The 24,318-nt window shown below is 39.2% G+C and overlaps 1 protein-coding gene across 5 annotated transcripts in view; it reads right to left on the bottom strand.

Annotated features, from left to right (window-relative positions):
- RPS6KA6 (ribosomal protein S6 kinase A6) overlaps positions 1-22,661 on the bottom strand; it is a 39,786-nt gene extending 17,125 nt beyond the window's left edge. For 2 of the 5 annotated variants that reach the window (XM_042825164.1, XM_042825167.1), the window contains exons 1-10: positions 21,759-22,046; positions 14,054-14,113; positions 10,609-10,725; positions 7,022-7,103; positions 6,276-6,356; positions 5,274-5,353; positions 2,409-2,515; positions 2,112-2,149; positions 970-1,112; positions 122-192 (exon numbers count right to left, since the gene is read on the bottom strand). In XM_042825164.1, the coding sequence (XP_042681098.1) occupies positions 122-192; positions 970-1,112; positions 2,112-2,149; positions 2,409-2,515; positions 5,274-5,353; positions 6,276-6,356; positions 7,022-7,103; positions 10,609-10,725; positions 14,054-14,113; positions 21,759-21,860 (881 nt within the window). In that variant the 5' untranslated portion in view covers positions 21,861-22,046. Of the gene's footprint in view, positions 1-121; positions 193-969; positions 1,113-2,111; positions 2,150-2,408; positions 2,516-5,273; positions 5,354-6,275; positions 6,357-7,021; positions 7,104-10,608; positions 10,726-14,053; positions 14,114-21,758; positions 22,047-22,102; positions 22,124-22,508 lie in introns of those variants that run through there. The other 3 variants (XM_042825165.1, XM_042825168.1, XM_042825166.1) reach the window with 3 other exon arrangements.
- Positions 22,662-24,318: the final 1,657 nt, after the last annotated feature.

Here is a 24,318-nt window from a genome sequence, read left to right as displayed (position 1 = left end):
TGTGCATGAGGGTGCAGGGAGCTTAAGTTTCTGTTCCAGTTTTAATACTCTCAAGCAAGAGCTGTTACACGTGTTTAAGTTACTCTTTAGAAATTCAAAAAGTGTAATAAAATATACTTACTTCAGTATCATATTCATAGTTTCATTTCGATCTTTACCTTGAAATGGTAGTGTACCAGTAAGCATTTCAAACTGAAAAGAACAAATGTTAATCTAAATCAACACTTTTTCCCCCCAGACGCTTCAAGTGCTAAGTAGTGTACTCTTCCCATTGCTACATTAGGAAAACTGGCATGAACTTTTAAAGATATTTAAAAAATCTATAAATCTCAAAATTGCTATTAATCAGCAGTTTACATGATAGTGGCAAACGTATGGTAACGATAATGTTGGAATATCTTACATAAGCTACTTTAAGTAGAGTAACAAAATGCCTTCTGTAACCTTACTTCAGATGTTGCTGTACCATGAAAGCAGCAAGAAGAACAAGTTCTAAAACAGTACTTTTAATGCCAATGCGTATATTGCACACTGATGCTCTAACACATCACAGCAAACATGTAAGCGCTAGCATTACTGGCTCACTGCTCTGCTGCACTACAATTAGCCTGCTAGGCACTACTCTTACGAAAACACAATTAATAATCCATTTTTACTCTATGCTTTTAAGTAGCATGGAGAATAAATACACAAACTGAAGTTTCACACTATGACAACTGTTGAGCAACTAAATGGACCGTGTACATGATTTTTGGTTCCTAGCAAGTACTCCTTACAGTGCTGTGCAGCTATAAAGTTTTATTCAAATTAGTTTCTATTTCAGTAGCTCTTCAGTTGTCAACTTCTCTCTCCCTCACTTAAGCTTCCTTGAATCTGGACAAATCTATTCTAGGCATTATTTCATTCATTTCAAACATCAGCAGCATATTTATGACCCTTAAGCCAGGCAAGCAGCAAAGCATACAGTACCATAAGAACACCAAAGGACCACCAGTCAGCACTCTGGTTGTGCCCACGCCTGTTTACTACTTCCGGTGCCATGTATTCTACAGTACCACAGAAAGAATAGGCCTTCTTCTCTTGATCTACTGATTCTTTGCTGAGTCCAAAATCTACAACAACAGCATTACAAGAACACAGCCAGTAAAGAACTTTAAGAGAAAGCAATACTGTAAATAGCTTATCAAAATAAAAGCGTTGACAGATTCTGTTTGCTTGCTTATAAGAACATTGTGTCATTATCCTAATCCTTCATGAAACAAGACACTGCAGATATCCAGAGACATCAGAAATTTAGTTTACCATATGCCAGAGACATTCTACAAAGTAGTGATTAGCCATCAGTGTTACCACTCAAAATATTAGTAACTCAGTATTTTGAACATTACATACTCAGAGCCTTACAATAAACAGAAATTTTCACTTCCTACTTACTACCTGCTTAATTCATACACAAAAATATTACAAATAAATGCATTTTGTAGAAGGTAGACTGTATTACTGAATGATGGAAAAAGTCCCTGACGCTAGTTCAATTCTCAAGACAAGGCTCTCAGCGTTCCCTTCTCTGAAGAGGGAAAGAATTCCTAATAAGCCTTTGCTTTCAAAAGGAAGAATTAAGATTGAATTTAAGTATATTGTGTAGAATTTAAAAAATGTTGCCTTTTATAATTTTCCATCACCATTAAGTCTTTGAGAATTTAAAGTTTTTTTCACTCAGAATCTAACAGCAGTATCTACACACCAAAACATAAAATGAAATTTACTACATTTAAAGTGAAACAGTATATTTAGAAATGCATAGTCATTTATATTTTCCATATATTCAAATCCTTCAGTTCTAGATAATATATTTCCATTGTTCCTTGTAAAGCACATTACTGCAATTCCCCCCCCCGACAGTGATAAGCCCAAAACATAGTAACAATAAAAGCCTTTTTACACCAAGAGCACAAAAAGGAAAAAAGTCTCCACCAGCAACTTTTAACCAGACTGGCCTCATTTATTACTTATACATCTCTTGGGTTCTTAATTAAGCTTACACACACACACACACACACACACACACACACACACACAGAGAAAGTGCTGTACTAATAAATGTTACCTACCTGTTAGCTTGATATGTCCTGCTTCATCAAGCAAAATGCTGAAAATTAAAATTCACATTCACCAATAGACATAAACAAAAATATTTCATGTAACATTTAAAATGTAGTAGTTCATAATTTTTATCTCCTCCAACATCCATCATTAAATTAACAAGTCAATATTACATTTAAGTTACAGATGTATTTTATTTAAAAAAAATTACCAAAATATTTTCAAATTTTTACATTACTATAGCAGAAAATGCAAAGCAAACAAGCGAAATACATGTAAGAGTGGTAAAATACATTTTACTTTACTTTTCTGGCTTCAGGTCCCTGTATACAATTCCCAAGCTGTGAAGGTGATCCAAAGCAAGGGCCAGTTCTGCGAGGTAGAATTTCACATCTTCCTCTGTAAACATAACCTAATAAGAACTGTATAGATTTACCTTCTGATCTTGTCTTCAATTTTTAAAACTGCAATCTAAAAAAAAAAAATTCTCCTATCTGCCTTAACTTCAAAACAAGATTTAACAGTAACTTATAAAATGATAATTCAGAAATTTACCTAACAGATATTATATGATAACACACACTAATCATCATGATAACCATCAAGTAAAAGAACTATCTGCAATATTTAAAAATAACTGCAGTTACCACGGAGCATTGGCTAATTTTCAAGGTAATTAACTTAATTGTTGCATTTGGTATTACTGACCTCTAGGATTCCTTCAGCCACAATCCTACACAGTTGCCTACCACTGCATCCTAAGTTTTTATGTAAGCAGCCATTTTTCTGCCTTTATCACCAGGTGTCTCAACTGCCATTAAAAGCATTCAGAAAAAAGTTAGATGTAAAGTAAAACATCTTGTGAAAATAATGCATGAGAAAATTAGCAGTAGGATCTGAAGAGCCTAATCCCCTCTTAAAATTTAAAAGGCCCTACCAAGACACTGAACAACCAACTGAACTTGCATACCCAACATTTTATAGGGATGCTTTTTTTCTGTCCAAAACACTCAGCTGGTTGTTACTAATTTTCATATACAATAACTGTGTCTGCTTTGGCTTTTGTCAAGTTCTAGATATTATGAGATAAACTAATAATCTTCAAGCTTAAAACCTCAAATTCAATTCCAAAAATTAAGTCAACTATTCTCTATTTCTCAAAAGAACTAGCAACAAAAATAGCCATCTCAACTGCACAGTAACTAATAAGACTTAATATTACAGTCATTGGACTTACTGATTTAGTAGTACACTGATCAGTACTTTGAATTGCACAATAAATAATCTGTTGCACTAGCAATGTTTCCAATTTCCAGTGTCGGTTATTCATATTGTATGAATGATAAAGTTGTTACATGACAAAAACAGCACACAAGAAATTTCACTTTTTTTTTTTTTTTTTTTTTTTAAGAGCAATGTTGACTCTTTCATTTGTATCCAAAAAGGAAAGATAACATTATTCTTTGGAACAGTCAAAATGCAAATCTCAAAATATAACAATGCTAAGTGGTAATCCACAGCCTTGGAATAATAATTTCATTTAAAAACTACTTTACGTTAAATTAAATATAATGCAAGTCAATGTCATTAAATTTTACCAACGAAAACCTCATTAACTACTCATTTAATTTCCACAGTTGAAACTCCCATACCCGCATTAGAACTTAGAACACCAACAAAAGCATTTTAATAACCTCATACTAAACCCAATTAACTTAAAATAATCCTCACATAGAAAGTATGAAATGCTGTGGAGAATTTACATTTGTATCTGTCTTTGCATTACAGGCATTTTTGAAAACATCCTTTCCTCATAACAGAAAACAGGCACCATCTCCTCTTACACATAGATATAGCAAACATTTAGAAGCTATCTTAACACGTAACTGAAGTCCTCAAAAAAGCATAAAGTTAGTAAGAATAACCTCACAATCATTAATTCTTTATACCTGAGGGGATTACACAGCTGATTCAGCCGTCTAGTTATCTTTATTACAGATAAACTTGCATCCCTTAATTAAAGTATAGTCAGTAATCCTAGCTGTGTTAGTGCAGAAGAACAGTTCTTCATACTCTACTAGAACATCCTCTGTAATCAGACAGTCTATGTCAAAGCAGAGACAGACCCCTTTCCTACCTAGAGTTCCAATAATCCTTTCTACAGTATGTCTATTCCCTTAACAGAGTTTATAATCTTTATTTTTAGAACTTTAAATTAATAGAGCTCATTTCTTAGAGATGATCAATGTTCTACCAAGGTCAATTTTCTTAAAAAAAAAAAAAAAAAAAAAAAAAAAAAAAAAAAAAATTTACATTTAGTAAAACTTGATTTATTTTTTTTTCAAATAGGAAGAGGGTAGAGGAGTTCATGGATTTAGGTACTGAGGATACAACCACCTCCACCTCTATGCCATTAAAGAAAACAAATCAGATAGATACTTTCCTAAATGAGGAAAAAGTGGATAACTTCTTCCATATTTACATTTTTAAAAAATGCTGGAAAAGTTCTTTAAATGCAAAGTTGTTGGAAAATTTTCCATTAAAGATTTAGAGCTTTATATATGGTTTGTAGAAAGAAATCTTAAATATGGTAATACAAATACATACAATACAAAAAATATTTTATGACAAATCTAAGGAAGAGGCAGGCTGTGTCACATTTCCTCCTCCGTAACTCTTTCCCAAGAAAGCAACATAAATGAAAAGTTACAGCTCCAGTTACGTGCCAAAGTTAGATGGCAGAGGAGTGCCTTCAAAAATGCTCAAACTTTGAGAGATTAAACTCTGGGATTTATTTCACAATGCAGAAGAAGTCTCTTAGAGATGCAGGTTTCAAGGAACATCTACACTGACTACAAGCACAAGAACTATATAACTGCTTGTTGAATTTTAACTTACTTCAGTTGGGTTTCCAAGCAACAAAACATTTTTAGACAAAAGAACTGGCCCTTGTAGATACCAGAGAAAAGCTCAGGCTGCTAGCTAACAAACATTTAAGGTTACAGCTTGTTATTCTGCAATATGCAAGGAAAATCCAACGAAGTTCTTCAAAACTTGACCATGACCAGAATAATGAGGGCAACCAGCAAGGAAAAAAAAAAAAAAGAACCCTAATACTGTCAAAGGCAACTTCTATAAGACTGAATTAAGATAAAATTGTAGGTACTTACCTCTTTGGATAATCGCGTGAATACATCTCCTCCCCTGAGAAAATCCAATATTAAATATAGCTTCCCTTCAGTCTGAAAGGCTTTCAAAAAAATAAAAATCAACAGTTGTGTGTGACGAAGGTGATCTACCAAACAAACCTGAATGTTTTTACAACAAGGAGACTTCGATGAAACAATGTTTTGTTTTGGAGCTGACAATTCAGTAGCCAACATGAAATTTACATAAGTTGCTAATCAAGGCTTAATTTTAATCAATGACTCCTTGCTTGCTTCTTCACAAGAACACAATCTTAGTCATAAGAGATTGTTAAAACAATATTGTTTAATTTCTCCTTTGCCAAACAGGGAAACTAAGTACGTTAATGGCTGTTTTGGTCTAACTCAAATGTAGAAGTCTCTGCAGAACTCTTAAGAAGAGCTTTCAAAAGTACCTTATTGAAAATTTAATAAGGCTCTTGTTTCACCTGCGATAGAGTTAATTTTCTTCCTAGTGTCGTGTTGCTGATTTAGGATGAAAATAAAGTTGACAATGCATTTCTGTTTAGCTGCTGCTGAGCAGTGCTTGCACAGGCCAAGGGTGCTCCAGCTTCTCATGTGGCCCTACAGGCAAGGATTCTCTGAGGGCAGAAGGAGCTGGGAGGGCATAGAGCTAGAACAGCTAACCTAAACTGGCCAAAGCGATATTCCATGGCACATGGAGTCATGCTGAATAGTAAGACTGGCGGAATTGGCCAAGAGGGGGGCTGCCATTGCTTAGGGACTAGTTGGGCACTAGTCACCAGGTGGTGAGCAATTGATGCACAACCTAATTGCTTTGTTTGTTCTTTTTGCTTTTAAAGTTTTGGTGGTTTTTTTTTTTTTTTTATTTTTTAAGCAATTCACTGGGATAAACCACAATACATACTCACACACACACACACACACACGTTCTTTTCTCAGCCTTGCTACTTAAGATTGCTAAAACCACTTCAAGTAATGAAAAAATTGAAGCAAAATACCAACCATAGTGCAGTTTGACGATAAATGGGTGATTTACTTCTACTAATATATCTCTCTCCATTTTCGTACGAACTCTATCCCGAACTGAGGAAAAAAAAAGAGCACCAGTAACAAAATTTAATAGGTGTAATACAAACAGAACAGAAATCTGGAACATCTTTACTGTCCAAAATACTTATACCTTTTTAACAGCACAAAGCACTGTTACCTAGCATATCTAACTTTTAAGTCTTCCATGGAACATGTTTTCAGACATCAAAACTGACTTTTCTTCCTTACCTGTCTCAGCTTCCTGTTATAACTAAGTTTAACTTCTGAACTATTTGTACTAAATACATATGTTCCACCTGTTAAGATTACTTTATCCCCCTTCAAGTACTGACGCATCCCATTTGTTTGGGATTGCCTCCATTAAAGTACCTCCTGAAAGCCACAAATCTCTAAGTTACCTCACTAGGGCACCTATGAAAATTAATGACTTGAATTTCAGCCAGAACAGAGTTTAACTTGAATGTTTAAGCTCACTTACTCAGTTCACTAATACAAAAAAAAAAAAAAAAACCAACCCCAAAACTAAGCAGAATTACATAATACAGTTTGAAAATCTGAAAAAAGGACATTTTACTACATAATTAAGTCATCTGGTCAGATTTGAGCTCACATTTTTGTTCTTAAGTATTTTATCAAAGAACTATTTTTTAAGACACATTTAAAACCAACTTTATGAAGTTTAAATAAAACAGACAAACCTTTTAAAGAAGCTTTTTTCAATACTTTCATTGCATAAAGTTGTCCAGCATCAGGACCAATTATTTTCCTTACAAGGAAGACCTAGTAATATAAACATTGCCTTTAAAATCACAACTTGAAATATTTTACATGTATATTAAAATCAACCTTTTCTCTCTCTCTCTCTTTTTTTTTTTTTTTTTTTTTAAACACTTACTTTTAACTTCATCAGTACTGACAGAGAACAGAGAACATACCCCTAGCCACCATCCCACTCCTCAAGAACACCATAAAACGAAAAGATGAAACATTTGCAACAAGACCTTTTGCGTAAGCAAGATTGATAAGCAACTACAAAACTACCACAAAGCATTTGCAGGCCTCTTACTACTTTCAGACAACTTTTGGTATTCTTCCCTAAGCATTCACTTCTAAGGAAAAGACAAAATTGCACTACCTTGGTCAAGTTAAAGGCACATACACTACCAAGTTCTTTTAAGCACACAGACCTTTCTTCAATAGTACATTCTTTCCTATAGCCAGTAGATGTTTATCAAATAGAATACCTGGATAGCATGAGGTTTTCTTACTTCCTTGAAAACAACTATAGCAGGACTATCTGGTCTGCCATTGCTTAGTCTAAGATTTTTGAGGCTTAAGACTTGAGATCCAAGTACACATCAGGTTACGTTAATCAGTTTTGTAAGAATGGTGAGAGAAAGGCAAGGAAACCTTACTATTTGTGATCAAAGCAATCCCTCCCTCTGAAAAAGATAAAGCAACGGATTTTCCCACTCTTACCAAAGGGGTTTTTACACTATAGGGTATATAACCTAACACTAAGAAACTTATAATGTTAATTAGAAAATGCAGCACGAATACATGCATCTCCACCAACTAATATTCTAACGACTAGGTCTTTCAGTTTTATAAATTGATTAGTAAGTGCTTCTGTTCTTAATAATTGCTGCTATAATAACAATTTAGTTCTGAGCAACTTTACCCCTTCTTAGTTTTTATATTCAAATAACAAGAGAATATGAAGAACTACCTCAAATTGTCTCTGGTATTACTTAGATTTTCCTTGATATTTGATTTATTTACACATATGCTTCTTTAGAAGTGATTAAATATCTAGAAATTATTAAGAGACGCGCTTGTAAGCTCATTCTGGTATCAGAATCTCATACACTGACTACATAACTGACAAAGTCATGTAGGGCTGGAAGAAATGGTTTTTTTTCTACTGAGAGCCTGAAATAAGAAGTCATATCATATTTCCTGGTTATCAAGCTTTTATTAATGTTTTGCCTAATGATTGATCTACAGCACTGCTCCATGTTGATGCTCAAATAGTCAAGGCAGTAACTCAAACATCAGATAAGATTACTATACTCACAATACATTACAAATTAAAACATCAATAAGCCTGAACAAATATTCTAATGCTTAATATCTAGCAGTTTCTGATCACGTAAGGAATTCATGTTCTAGTTGCAAATAATAGCTAATAAGGACCTAAAATAGATGCCGTTGTGAAAATTCCTTCAGCACCATTTAATTCACAGACAAATTCACCTAATCCCACATCTCACAGAGGTGCAATGGCTGCCTGTCCAACTGTAAAGTGCAAATTAAAACAGACATGTTGCACAAAGCAATGCGCATAAGCTAATCAAAGACCGTCTTCAGCAGACTGGACACTGAAGTCTCAGAACATTATCAGAAGTTGAACTGAGAAGCTCAGTAAGAGACATGAGGTTTAATCCTTCATTTCAGATGCTGTAGCAGTACACTGGGCCAGAGGAAATAAGCCTTGTGTTTGCTGAATCCGAAAGAAAAGGCCTGGGAGGTATGAACTGCAGAGAGAAACCTCGTATCGCCAAGGCAGCAGGCACCTATCTTCATTGGTTTCTCTTCTAAACAGAAAGCAACAAACACTAGATAAAACTAGTCCTGTTCTGAAACGTGACAATAACCACCTGGTTCTTAAAACTGGTTCCTGAACCAACTACTGCCAGGCTTTAAAAAGCTTCCAAACAGACATCTCACCAAGCTCACCAGGCTCTGAGCAAGAGCATTCCTAAAGCTATCAGAACTCTGAGAACTGTAAAATGAGAAACTCCCCGAGTCAGGGATAGGATGTCTGGTACCAAGTGTGCTGAACCCTGAGATAGCTTGGATGTCTTAAGTTCAGAGGAATAAGAGCATGGAGCCACAATGTCTAAAGAGTCAAAAACAGGAGGGATTTGAATATACCAACTCTCTCAGGTAAAGAAATGTTTGACAGCTTAAGAAATATTAAGAAACTACTTTAAAGGCTATTTTCTAACCTCTTACTTATTCAAAGGACGCCTTCCTAATTATTTGAATTACTTTTCACCTCTCACGCAACTCAGAGGTTTGTTCTTGCCACAAGACAAAAACAAAAAACAAAACCAGCAAAAGAGCAATCATCTTTATGTATTTTTCCAAAGAAGAAAATACAATTTACAAGCGTTGCAGAAATCTAGTTTAAAAGTCTGGTTTTAAAATAAATTAGCTATTTATATAATAGGATTAATAGTGTAACTAGTGTTTCAAATTAGCATTTGAGCCACTTTTAATTTCATGTCTGCAATGTAACAGCAAGAAGTACATTACAAAAAATTACAGTAGGAGAATTGCCACATTTCTTCTATAATCTATTTAAATAACTTCTCACATAGTGCCTGTAACTGAAGGTCTCTTGACAAATACAGCAAAATAAAGAAAATGAAACACCTCCAAGGTTATTTACTTTATTGTTACTTCAGTTCAAGTTCCAAATTCCCACAATCATTCCTCTGTATCTACATCAATACAGCCTTCTCATTTCTGGAAGAACCAAACATTTACACTTGTACAGAGATGATTTATCTTTTAGTGAAGCTATTTGGTACATGTCCATCAATGCTTCTTGCACCACTAGTGCCTCCCAAGCATCAAATAGAACTACAGAGAACATGAGACCACTGAACAGATTAAATCCAGTCCACACCACACAAGAGCCCCAAGACAGCTGAAGATAGCATGATTTTATTTCAAATAACCATGGCGCTGGGCAAACAGAACGCCTCAGAGCCGTTGCATAAAAAACACCCCTTAGCCTTCAAACCAAGTGCTAAAATCTTTTGCTATGGTGTCATAGCTTCCATGTAGCTGCAGACATCAGTTGAGATGAACGGAGGCATGTCTGTGGCTCAGTCAAAGCAAGCCATAACTTTTCAAGGCAGACTTCCTACGGATTTGCTACTTGTCCTTCTGCCTAGAGACTGATGCTGTTGCCTATCTGGATCTGACAAGATAGGATGTCCTGCTATAAATAGTGCTCCCTTTACACCTTCAGACTGGAAAAATATGCGCTTTGTCAGTTTCTTTTCAAATATTATCAGTGACTCAGCTATAGCACTGTCATTCTTCCTCAAGAACTGTACTTGATCTCATTCTTCCCAGGTTCAAAGTCTGGACAGGTCTGGAGAAAGATTCTTTCTTTTCTAGTAACATACACTCCTACCAGCATTACCACTAACAAGACAAAGCTGGTTTCAAAGTGGGCATCAGATGAGAACAAGATTTGTTGTCTTACCTTTCCAAACGATCCCTGACCAAGGACCTTTAGTAGTTCAAACTGTGCTGGATCTGCTTTTTCACATCCTTCTTTCACATGATGGGTAATGGGAATCTCTTTCACACTTCCTTCATCCTATTATTTCAAAGTAAACAAGACACAACAATGAAAAGTCCTAAATTAATCAACTCTTATTAGAACTGCAAGTAAATGCTTACTTTTCTTTTATTAAAATATTTGAAGTTGTAATAAGGCCTAAAAGAAAGCCATTCAAATGGGAAGGTTTCCATCTATACTTTCTGAAAAAAATGCAAGTTTAAAATTTCTAAACTGAAATCAAATTCTCACCCAGTTGAATAGCAGCTGAATCCTCTAGTCATAGATGTTACAACTAGAGCAACATGAGTTTTCCTACATGAAAAGAATAAATGCACAGATTTTTAAACTGAGCCTGAGATGATCCTTCTGTGCTTTACCTTTGCTTTAGCTGCCTTTCATTTTCCCAGCGATTGCTCTTCCCATCCTTTCCTTTCCTGAAATAGCCTTAATGAAAGCTAAATTGAATTTCGTCATTTTACATAATTATTGCTTTTTGCAGCAGCAAGTAATAAATATGGTCATCCACTACTCTAGCTAAAGGACTCCATGTTGTTTGAAGAGCATAAATAATACATGAATCATGTATTCTCACGTACAGATGAAAGGATTCTCAACAGATGAAGTGCTCGCTAAGGTACAGGGCTCATGGAAAAGCTTCTGTGTGGCATCCTCCCTCAGAAAGCTGAGGGCAATGCTGAGAGGTAGGGACAGATTTAGCATTCTGTTGACCTTTTCTGTGCTGCCTTAGTCTTTAGCAAAGTAAGGCATAGCAGCTACAAACATGAAGAGACAATCACCCAGGATGAAAATAGGTATTGCAGCTCTGTAAAACTTATGGTCTAAGAAGTTTCTGGAAGCCAAACAACTGAGATGTCAAAATAAGCACCCTTCAAATTATATGCCAAAGTCTGCAACAGCAACCTGAGCTTGCAAGCAGAAGGGGCACAAGAGTACCTCTTGGTCCTACAAAAACACCAATACATCTCACGTGCAGCAAATAAAACCCAATTACAAGAGAAAATCCCACAAACAGAGAAACAGTAGTACTTTCATGTCTTGAAGGTATCCAAGAAATTATTAGTTACCTATCTTTTCTTCACCTTAAAATCTTTAAAGTAAAGGCAGACCAGGGGAGAAAAAAGAAATAAACACCCCCCCAATCTACAGCGCATTGCTTTCCTTCAGTGAGGATGCCACCGGACAGAGAACTTCAAATGACTGCTTTAACAAACAACATCTTTCTATGATTGGCTACAGGAAGGCCTGCAGCTTAAGGCCATGCATGAAAGCTTACAATCAACATTATCAGACTGAAACATATCAAGATGCAATTCTCTAGGTCATGTGATACATAAGATCCAGGCAGAAATCTGAACATCCAAATGTGGATGCATTTCCTCCAATGAGAAAAAGTATGGGCAATGTCCTTGTAAATTCACAAACCATAGTGCAGTGCTATTGCTAGAGTCCTTTCCCCTCCCCAGCAGTCCTTGTTTCACTCTATCAGGGAAAAGGCCTGCTTCCCTGGCACAGGTAGGTGTCAGCAGAAGGCACTGCTGCATAACAAAGTGAACTCTCAAATTAACACTCTAAGCTACTTTACTTCCTCATACTTCACAAAAAAAAAAAAAAAAAAAACAGCTGACATACACTGATGTTACAGTGCATACATCCCAACTTTATTCAATCCATCCATCCATCTTGCTGACTGTGCAGATATAGATTTACATTAAAGATTTTTTTTAAATAACCCACAACCTTGGACGTACGGCAGGGAAAAATACTAGCAGTTTGTGTCGCCTGATGACAGAAAGCAGAGGTTCCTCTGTTATACACCAGGCTGAACAAGAATATTAACTGCTAGTTCTTTCTATGAAGCATGTAAACTCTACACAGCAGTCTTTTTACCTCAACATCTCAATTTGTATTGCTTAATACCATGAACTTCCGCATGAGAAAAGAAATTTAAGAGTTCCTCTATTCTTTCATTTATCACCCACCTCCAGTCATTAGCCTGTGATGTCACATTTGGTTGCTGTGGGCACAGTATTTCTAAATGTGACTGAGGAGAAAAATGTTTTCAGTGCAAATAAAGACTAACTTGAGATGTATAAGATGATTTTTATAGTAGTTTTGCCTTTACGAAGGATGTCTATACTATTTCAGCTATTATACTATTTAGCTATTTATCATTAAATCCCTAGAAATTGACATGACTGAGGTTTAAAAAGATCTCTGCTTCATCAATAGCAAATGAGCAGATAATAGTTGAACAAATATACAAGCCAGTTTCACTTCCACTTCTAGTTTGGTCTCTGTCAACTGCAAATTCAGTTCTGATGTGCTCTGCTGCTCAAGTAGCAAATCTGCAGTTTCAGGTACCTGTCCTCTGTGAGCTGCCTTGCAAAAGAGGTATCTATTCCCAGCAGCTTACACAGAAGACAAAGCGCTGAAAGAAATGCCACAGTCAGTTATGGCTTTCTGCCATCTTATTAGTTACAGCTTGACTGGTATGTAGCTCCAAGCACCTAACAAACAAGCTCAGCAACATCCTTTTGGTTCATGTGCAGTGAAAGACTGACACACAGCCCACTGCTCATCTTTCTCTGTTATGTGAAAGATGATGACCAGGCAGAAGGTTTATTTGCTTACTCCATACCAGAAACGTGATGCTTGTTTGTTTCCTATCTCCAAGTTTATTCTCTAAATCATTTAATTAAAAATATATTGCTGCAATACAAAGCAACGTGCAAGATTTACTTGATACCTTCTTCGATAATCCTGTTTAAAAATATCAAGGTGAGTATGCTCAGAAATGGCAGACAGTTTTCCCCTGCAAAGAACAATGATCCTCAGCATCTCCTGAAAATGCAAGTTACTGAGGCACTGGACAGAAGTCCTGCTAAACAAGGATTAGCCAGTATATTTCTACATAAATGTGAAATGAACATATTGTTACAAAAATGAATTGCTGTCTTCAAAATAAACGTTAGCAACCACATTGCAAGAAACACACCATTATCTGTTCTTCCATAGCAAGAGCAGCACTAAACACAGTGTATAAAAGGTTCAAGGTTGGACTGAATATTTCCTGAGCTTGTAAATGCTCTGTAAATGTTCACTTCAGTACAGAGGAACTGCCTTCCATAAAGCACTGCCTCACATTGCCAGCTTTCTCAAACAAGCCATTTAGGCCCCCACACAAATGTGGATTTTCAAAATCTTAGAGACAGAATCTCTTCACACCTGGTCAAATAAAATGACAAGTTCCAAACCCACAGAGCAGACAACATATATATGTTTCTCTTCAAAAGAAAGTTATGCTAACAAGTGTTTAAGCTGAACATCTATCAAATATACTTACATGGTAGGAATATGGTTCACCTTCTTCCATAGGCTCGTCTGCCATTTTAAGGCCATTTAGCTGGAGAGGGAAAGGAGAGGGATAGAGGAAGAAGAAGAAAAATACAGCAAGATGAAATACTTTTGGGAAAAAAAAAAAAACAAAAAAACCAAACAGTTAATGTGACTAGTTTACATTTTAGAACACGTGAAATTTGCTGGTCTCCATTCTGTAATTTAAAACTTTAGTGTTAAACAAGAACTACTACTACTTTTTATAGATCCCTTTGTAGGTGTCACTTCACTGGCATTTAATTTGAATTAGTTTAGAATTCCTTCTCTAAGAACTGCAGATACCATTCATACAAGATGATGCTAACACAAAATTCTTCTATTCTGCACAAAATCTATGTTGCAGATGCTTTTCACATGCATTTCTAAACTCCTGCAGTCTGCTGCTGAAAATTAAGTTCCAGTTTAAACAGAAAAAAAAAAACACCAGAAGCAATTTTAAGGAGCAAGGACATGCACTAGAGAGGGTGGAACGGAATGAGCACCACAGAATTCTGACTTCGCAGAAAAAAGTATTTCATTACCTATTTCTGTAATTAAAAAAAATAAATTGATTCCTCTAAAAATGTAGCAGCAAAGATGATTTAAATACCTAGCAAACAAGGTATTCAAACTCCAGTGGAGTACTTCACAAACTGCAGATCTGTATACTAAAATATTGGTTGATTGATTACCAAAATAATACCTTCAAGAGGCAAAAGGTACAATATGCCTCTGGAGAGAAGCAAATAAGTGGCATGGTCTTAAATGGGAATAATCACAATGCCCCCACTTCAGTCACCAATAAAAAAAAGTTTAATTTATAAATTGAGTTCTTGAGCTTAAGGTCTTCTTAAGTAACAAAGAATTTGATGGTGTTCAACAACTGAAAAAAATATAAAACTCAAAGGACATGCTTTGTTCTAGCACCTGAAGTATTAATTATAAACTGGAAATACCTGATAAAAATAGGTGAAGCCAGCTATGGATTTTGCTAGTGATAATTGCTGATTTGTTTATGCTAAATGCTCAGCACAACTACCTTCATGTGGCACAGATCCCACATAAGAAAATACTAAATAGAAATCAGACACACAAACTCGAAACTACCTTTTTCTTGACAACAGGAGTTGAAGCAAGTAAGTTCTTGACCAGGTGATGACAGATTTATCTTGTACTTCTGAATTTATGTAAAATACATGCCTAAGATGCCAAAATACAGTATAACTTCTAATATGTGGATGGGTAAGACACAGAATTGCAAAGCATCTCAAAACACTGTACAGACCATGCTTGTTTAAGAACAGAACAGAAAACCTGACAGACGAGTCAGGCTGAAAGGACAGGTTTATGCTGCTGTGGTTGTGTCATCTAAGCATATCCTCAACTACTTGCACTGCTCCTCCCAGAAGGGCTCTTCATTTCAAACACGGCTTTGAGAGCCTAAATTTGACCTCAACACCTTTGAGAGCCTTTAGAGTCCTAAATTAATGACTTTGATACACTAGATCTCCAACTTCTGTATCAAGATGCTAGCACTTATTTTTAGACTGTATTCTCACTGACAAAAGTAATCAAAGGTCACAGTATGAGGCTTTGGTTACTCCAGCTCTTCTTTGTATTTCCATTTATTTTAACCATAAATAACACACACTATTCACATTAACTACAAATCCAGATGAGTATATAACAGAAGATCCATCTGCTTAAACAAGAGCTGGCATATTTAGCACTTGTTGGTCATGTATATGCATCATGCATCGCCCCTCGATTCTCCCAGGGGATTCACAAACCTACTACACCTGAAGCAGAAACCTTGCACACACTACAGAAGCCAATGCATTCCTTGTGCTGCATAATTTCTTTTTGCATGCCTTCTTTTGGTTAGATACTTGGAAAGAAAGGAACACCCACTATACTTAGTAGTGAATTAATTAATTGCAAGATGCAAAAGTTCAGACCAGATACAAATGCCAATCTCATTTCAAATGCCTCAGTGCTATCTCATTTATTTTCACAATTTTCATAGAATAGATTCAAGAGTAAACTAACATGAAGCCCATCAAGGTTGTCCAAGAAACAGCAAGGAAAAGGGACTCCACTCTAGGTATTCAGAAACATGACAACTCCTCACTCAGACCTGCACTTCATTTACTATGCGTTTTGACTCTTTAAATAAGATAAAGATTTTCCAAGTTTTGTTACTTAAATTTAAGCTCTGGAAACAATATTATTGGCCACCAGGACTGCAGATACACAATGGAAACAGAGGCTTAACTCCAGATAATCTCACTATCGCTGCTGGAACAAGCTTATGAATCAAAAACCCGTATGCTATTTGATCTGCTTAGTTTCTGAGCTTGCCATGCAAGCATCCTTTCAACATTACGGCAAATCAAATACAGTAAGTTACTGGATTTTTATGGCAGATAATCAAATGTCAATGTTAATTAATAATTTCCTATTGTACACTTTCCCCCTTCATTGTTGCTTCCCCCTCCCCCCCCCAGCCAGTCTCTCTACAATTACAAATACTGGGATGCCCGCCAACCTTGAGTCCAAAGAATTTTATGTTCAAGCACATCAATCTACTTTCACTGCCTGACAGACACACAGACAACTATACTTCTGGCTTGTTTGTGAATCCTGGTCATCATTTAAAGGAGAAAAAACTAAACGTGCCTATCATATCACAACCCAAGGGCTAGTAGTTTAAAGAAATCACAAACTTGCTAGTTGTTCAGTTAAAAAGCATTCGATGACAAAAATCAAAATATTACTACTCTGCCTAATTACTTCTATTGGTCAGATTTCAGTAACTAGAAGATTTCACTGCCTCACATTCTACAAAAAGAAAAAAGTGATTCACACTCAGTTCCCACCTTTACAGAAAAAAAGTGCAAAATTCTGCTTCTTGAGCCAAGTAAGATCCCCTTTAGTGATTTAAACTCAAATATTTATAAACAAACATATAAAGGACAGATCTACTTAAACTTTTAAATGTGCAATTACTTTCTGAACATCTACGAACACAGAAATTGACTTTATTACTGAGAATTAGAAAACACTCTCTATTCATAGAGACCAGACGAAAGGAAACAAGTACCAGTTTTCTGAAAGACACTTTCATCCTTGAATCGTTTTACTGTTCACTACTTCTGCACTTCTGCAATTAGCCAAGCATTTTGAAGATTAACTTGCACTAAGATACAAACTAAACTCAGACACTGAGGCAAACAACATCAACGCTTTCCAAATAGAAACTTTCAAAACTAAATACTCCACATTGTTGATCAGTATAAAGATTAACAGAAGTCACTACATAAAAAGAGGAAAACAAAGCTGAGGTCAGACAAGGTGGCAGGTAAGAAGCTTACCAGAGGTGCAGGCTGAGACCCAATGCTGTAGTGCAGATTTCTCTCTGAGTTAGCTCAGTGTAACCTGCCTTCTAATTTAATGCAATGGGTCTCATGACTTGTTGGAACTACACCATATTACCTCAGGAGAATATCTAAACTTCTGAGGACTAGTAATAGGTTTGCATAGTATTGCACATGCTTTCCCTCAGACAATTGTGGCAGAGCAGAGGAATCTCAGAATTACCAAAGATCTGAACTATCTAACTAAATATAATGCCTTCACACTGAGGACATTTTAACTGTTTACATGCTGAATGTATCATGGTTTGCGACGCCTGTAAATTCAGGCCAGATAAATGGTCACCAAAAGCACCTCACTGCAATGAAAAACAGTACGGCACAGGACACACTTCACCTCCCGAGTCACAGAAGTATTTCCTGAAATGCTTGTGCCAAGATGTTAAGAGAGCAAGCTTCATTACAAGCCCCTTATTCTGAAGGCTTTGAAAAAAATGACTTAGGAAAAAAAGTGTTAAGATGACCACATTTGTTCTTCTCTTATTTTGAATTACATCTGCAAAGAGTTTGCATTGTTAATTTAATTAGCAGCAAACTGTCATTTCATTAGTCTGAACTAAGAAATTTTGGGCTTTTACATACACTCAAGCAGATAGATAGTTTTAATACTGATTTTAAGCATTGTCTAAAAACTTTAGGAACTGAAGCTTAAAAGACTTACTATAAGACATCCACAACTTCCCAATGCAATAGATATTATTATTGTAGGTTTTTGTTTATATTTTAATGCTAGGCATCCTTGCCGTACACGTATGGGTTGCATTCAGGGCTCTTTGTTAGCAGGGCTCACACGCCCTCAGGAGGGACAAGGCACACACCCCAGGTTGTGCACAGGGCCAGGCTGCGCTGGAGGCCAGCTTGTTCCCCTGCCCTGCCACAGAGGCCAGATAACTCAGACCCACTGTAAGTATATCAGTGGCACAGGGAGACAGAGCCATCCACCATTAAAAAAAGCGTTCCTAATTTCGTAATTCCTAGGCAAAGTTACAGAGCTCTTCTCCGGTGGAGTATGAAGGGTACATTCAGACAGGCTAACAAACCTTCAGCAACATGTAATTACTGATTTTAAGGGAACATTTTGATCCTCTCCATTATCTGATGCAGATCTACGCATGTCTTGTACTTGCTACCGCCACAGCAAGCCAAAACCCCAGCCATGAGCACAGGGACTGCCAAGTTCACCAAGGCCTGCAGCCCCTGACACCGCTGCCTGGCAGGGAGCAGGCTGCAGCTGCACAGCCCAGCACATAAAGCAACAACTCATTTCTAGATAGAGCACTGATGAAAACAATGTATTTCAAGTTTTATTCTTGATGTAATGCAGCACTACGTCCACATACATACTGAACTTCTATACATCAGAAGCTAACAAGTTGCAGAAATCTAGAGGGATGGGAAAGATTGCAGGGACTGAGCTGAGCCACCTCAGCTGAGCCCCAGCCCTTCCGGAGACTCAGAACTCCTCCACAGCTATGTTCCAAAGCAATATACCAAACACTATCGCAGCACTTTCCAATGCAGAAAGACATTAATTGTTTTCCATTTAGGCGTATTACTGTGCTTACTTCTCTCATCTTCATTTAAGGCCCTTCTTTCTTGTAAATCTTTACGAAGACTGGACACTGCTGCAACGGCTGAAGGCCCTCGATTCACACGTTATGCACAACTACGATTACTTTTTTTTTTTTTCTCCTTAGCATAACACTGCCTAATTGTGGAGATTTCAGAGATACACAGAACTAGGTAGCTGAGTCATCCATGTCACTGCCAGTAATTACTCACAAAGGAGTTATGCAACTCCTAGCACTGACAAAATTCTGTGGCCTTTGACAGACAAGGATCTGAACATGCTTGAAAGGATGAACTAAGAACACGGACGTGTCGAAGATATGTTGACTTAAATTGCCACAGACAGACTACATACAACAACAGCAACGCTCAACTCATGAGCTCGCCTTTAAGAAGGCTGCAGTGCCCAATGCAGCCCAGATTTCTAGCTGAATGCTTTTGTTTCTGGTCACTTTGCTGTTTCAGACCTTGCCGTTCTTGTCACTCGCAGACAATCAGGCAATTAACTTCAGAAATATTTGCTTCAAAAACAAATAATTGAGTACGAGGTTGCCTTCATGCAGTTCACACTATCTCTACACTTCTTATTTTAAATGCATGCAACACCACATCTATTAAATAAGCAGAAAATTCAAAAATTACTGTATTCTGCTTAATTCTGACTATGGCATTTCATTGGTTTGACCAATAAGATGTTATCAGATACTTTCTTGTCTCTTCGTAAATTGTGGTTATTTTCATAATCCACTATAGTTGTTAATAATCAACATCTCTGTTGTATTTTTTCTTATGACAGTGAAAATACTCAGCAATCCTTTATTGCTGGAAACAATAAGGAAACAAGTTCACTCAATATTTCAAGCTTAAATTGCATGACACTAGCTCTTTTACCTATGCTTAAGGAATCTAGCTATAGAATTGCTTCACCAAGGGGCACTGAGAAACATAAGGAACGTTAGACATGAACTTCCATGGTGTGCAGTCCCAAAGCTCAGCCTCAGCACTTCAAAGAAGCCTACGATGAAAAGTAGAAAATAATTCAATCCTAAACTTCCTCCAAAAGTTCATGCTGCTTCTACACCTTCAAGCATGAAAGTTGTTTCCTACCTTCAAGATCACATTCTTCCCTTGCCAACTGTTTTTAGCTTATCAAGTTGTCACAAGTGCTTCTTCACTGGAAATGCACTTATTTCTAATAAACCAAAATTTAGTCAACAAACATTCCTTGGAGAGCACTGTTTCGCCAATTTTTCCTCCTATGGTAAAACTAATGGAGGAGAGCTCTAGTAAGCAAAAGTAATTTAGTCTTTAAAATATAAAACAATTTCTCAGTAATACTATTTGACCACAGCCCCAGCACATCCAAGGTCACCTGGACCTATCAAATTGCGAACATATGGTTATATGAAGCATTGTAAGCAATAGTTCAATTTTGAAACATGAATCCAAACTAAATCACCTTTGTTAAATCCTCAGAACCAACTAACATAGAAGTCCAGCAAATCAGAAGCACTACCCTGAGATCCACTGGAGATTAAGTGTTGCGACAATAGTAATTATTTGCAAAAGTAACTTGGGAACATCCCATGCAACCTGAAGAAACTGTTTTTGTATAAATGAAGTCTTAAACACCGCTAGCCAAATGTATCAAGGACACGATGTCTCACTTTAATCACAAGCACAACTGAAACAGTTTTAGGAAGATACTGTTAGGTAAGCAGTTCGTGTATGGGCTTGAGAAAAGCGCAATTTAAACAGCAACTGTTGCAAACACAAAGCCGTTGGACATCCATCGCTCGATGCTCCCCCGGCTAGCTGGGCCCGCCAATCCACCTGTCAGGTGTTCCTGCCACCATGCCAGCTGCCAACACTGCACCCAAGGCAAATCCTGGGCCTAATGAACACAATGCTCTGAAAGCAGTGCCAATGGTGGTGCAGGGGTATTTGTTCAGCCAAAATATACTCCGAGATGGGCAATACCCACGTTTGAGGTTCCAAGTGCAGCACTTGAACTTCAAGTACTTTAAACCTGAATGTATTGCAGTACTCTTAAAGAGCAGCTAACTGTGCTAAGAAAGTTCTCAGATAAGCAGTAAGCCTCATGCCTGAACTGCAGCGTACTATTTTTACAAATCCCTAACAGTAACAAATAAGCTTTAATACTTCTGGTGACTTTTTAATCCCTACCTGTAGCTTCACTAGCACAATTAGGATGTCTCTTTTACTGAGCTACATAGATTGCGTTAATTACGAGATCATTAGAATATGTAAAGTGCAGCAGCCATAGTGTAGAAATGTGCACCCAGTAATTGCAGTGCTTGAACGTGGCATCCCTTAGACACAGCAGCAAAAAACTAACAAAATAAACCCAGAATCTTGAACTTCCTAGCTTTATTCCCATTGTGAATTATTGTGTTTTCCTTTTCATGCATACACTTTGATACTATCAGATAACCAAGTTTCAATGTGATCTCTTAAAGGCAATCATGTCACTTGTCCCAAAAGTGGAACACAGGCCTACTTTGTTGGACTACTGCAGACCTCTCACCCATGAAAAGACAAAGACTCCTGCATCACAGAAAGCAAGTCCGACCAGTTCAGAGCAGCTCTGTTTAGATAACATCTTTCATGAGTCTAGTGCAGCAAGGAGCAACCTTCCACTTGTCATACCTGACAGCACAGCGATGCAATCCCACGCTTCTGATTTACAAGTGCCAAAGTTTCAATACGTGAGCGCTGCTTTCTGCTTGAGGTAACGCATGACTGGAGCATGAAAGCCGTGCCAGTTTAAAGACTGCATTTGGCTCTCACTTCTGGGCACACACACTGAGTAGCGCCGCAAAGACACCTCTGGATCCGTCCCTATTTATGACCCCTTGCTCTTAGTCGAGCACAAAGAGACACCGGCACGACGTTAGCAGAACCAGATTCAGAGAAGTTGGACCAACTTTCCACGGTCGCTACGACCACAAAACCGAGCGGATAACAACAAAAGCTCCCGAGCCGCGCTGTACCTGGCACCCTTAACTACGGGGACGCGCAGCACGCCGGCTCCCATCGCAACCCCACGCGTGAGCCCCCTCAGCACTCAGCCCCGGGGGAGCGGAGCTTTGTCATCACTTTCCCAGCCCAGCAGCCGGCGCCGGGCACGGCTCGGGCCGCGAGGAAGTGGCGTCGGCCGCGGGCGCCGGCGGAGGAAGCGGCGGGGCCGTGCCGGGTACGCGGGGGTGAGAGGGGGTACTGGCTGCGGAGGTGCGCCGCGCTCCGCCCGCTCTTCTCCTCCTCCTCCTCCTCCTCCTTCTCCTCCTCTTCCACCTCTTCCTCCACCTCTTCCTCCCACCCCCGGCCCGGCGGCTCCCACGCGGCCGGGCAGAGGCAGGCAGGTGCCCGCGGGGAACCTCCGCCCCGCCCCGCACTGACCTCGCCGCCGCTCACGTACAGCTCCATTTTGCGGCGGGGCTCCGGCTCCTCCACGTCCTCCAGCGGAGCGCACGGCACCATGTCCCGGCTCTCCCTTGCCTGCCGCTCTCCTCCTCAACGGGGGAGCCGCCGCCGCTGCCAGCCGCCTCTGCGCATTACCCCGCGGCTGCCGGAGGGACGGCTAAACGGAGGGGAGACGGGCGGGCGCGGCGGGCCCCCTGCCCACGCGGCGCGGCGGAGCTCTGGCTACTGCTGCTGCCGGCCGGCGGGGGCGGCTCCGCTTTGCGCTCCCCCGCGCACACCCCCCAACATGGCGGGCGCCGGGGGCGGGGCCTGCGCGGCACGGGGGTGACGTCAGCGCGGGACGGAGAATCCCTGCATGGCGAAGGGCGGGGGAGCGGTGACGCGCGGAGCCGCGCTGAGGGAGCGGGGTGGGGGGAGCGTCTGTCAGGGCCGTTGGCGGTTCCCGGGGCTGACGGACGAGGAGCGAAGGCCTCCATGTCGCAGGAGGGCATTTAAAGCGAGCAAAGTAGTGCCGATAAAGGTGTGGAAAAAAGCCGTCGTGTTATCCAGTGAATCGCCCCGGCCGAGAGGCTCGGGTTTCTGTCTCCGCCCACAGAACTCCTCGGCACCTGCGAAGCTCGAGGCGCCGCGCTCCCCTCGGGCGGTGCCGCTAAGGGAAGGCGGGCTGTGGGGATGCTCTCGGTCGCACCAGCGCGCAGCCTGAGGGAAGAAAAGTTTTCTGTGGGCCGATTCTTTTTTCTTCTTCATTTTTCTTTCTTTTTTCCTCGTAATGCAGAGATGGCAGGGAATGAAGCAGGCACTGCAGAGCGGGAAGCCGCGGCACGGCCGCTGCCTGAGCAGCGGGACCGCACGCTGCCCTGCTCACACCGCGGGCGGGCGCCTTCGTCTGCAGGCACGCGTGGGGAGGGGGTAAATAAAAGAGCTTGGATGAAAGACAAAATTTTTCCATCTCTGTTTGATGCTAGGAGCTGGGGAAGGTAAGGTAGCACTACCAAAAAAACCTATCTTTAAGGACTGCAAGCTGCCTCAGTGACACTGAGTGCTTATTGAGGCACTGCGTGGTTTCTCGGTGAGCCCTGCCCTTCTGATATGGCCAGGAAAGAAAGTCACAATTATTTGGCAGTTAAGAGCAGCATGACCGACAAAATGACAGTGCGCGTCATAGTCCTGCGTGCTTTCCTTCACTGATCTTCTACTCAGAGGTCAGGCATGGAGCAAACAAGAACAGATGCTGCCCTGTTCCTTGGTTAAACAAGAGCAACCTGCCTCAGCTCACCGCTTCAGCCCCCGCCGCTGCCTGCTGAAGAGTTGCCTATTGTGAGTGTGTCATTGCAGCACCAGCCAGCTGGCACGTCAGCATTTCCATTGCAAACCTATTTTTAAAGGTCTGTAACTCAACCATGGAAGACAAATGTTTTAGACTGAAATAGGGAATGTGTAGTAGGAATGTTCTTCAGAAAATAAAAAGCGTATGGGAAAATGGAGGATCAAAGTTAGCACTACTTTATATTGAGACGATGTTTACGCTCTGTAGAACTGCATAGGCTTGGTCAGTTGTAAGCATTATATTTGTTTTAGTAGGATAATATATATGTGAAGCTTTCAGGGCAAGTTGCAACTAAGTGATTGCAGAGAAAGGGGCAGGCCCAGATTTGTGCGCCTTGGTTCACCTTCTGTTCCATACCCCAGTGCCTCTGCGTGTTGGTGTTACTGGTATGCATCCTCAAGAATCCAAATGACCAAATAATTTTTTCTGTGAGATTAGATATGCTTGTACTTGAGCTGT

This window comes from Centrocercus urophasianus, unplaced genomic scaffold (genome assembly GCF_019232065.1).
Source record: "Centrocercus urophasianus isolate 14NV4802_14NV808 unplaced genomic scaffold, USGS_Curo_1.0 seq_24, whole genome shotgun sequence".
Lineage (NCBI taxonomy): Eukaryota > Metazoa > Chordata > Aves > Galliformes > Phasianidae > Centrocercus > Centrocercus urophasianus.
Note: the sequence above shows the minus strand (reverse complement) of the source record. Positions and strands in the feature narration are given on the sequence as shown.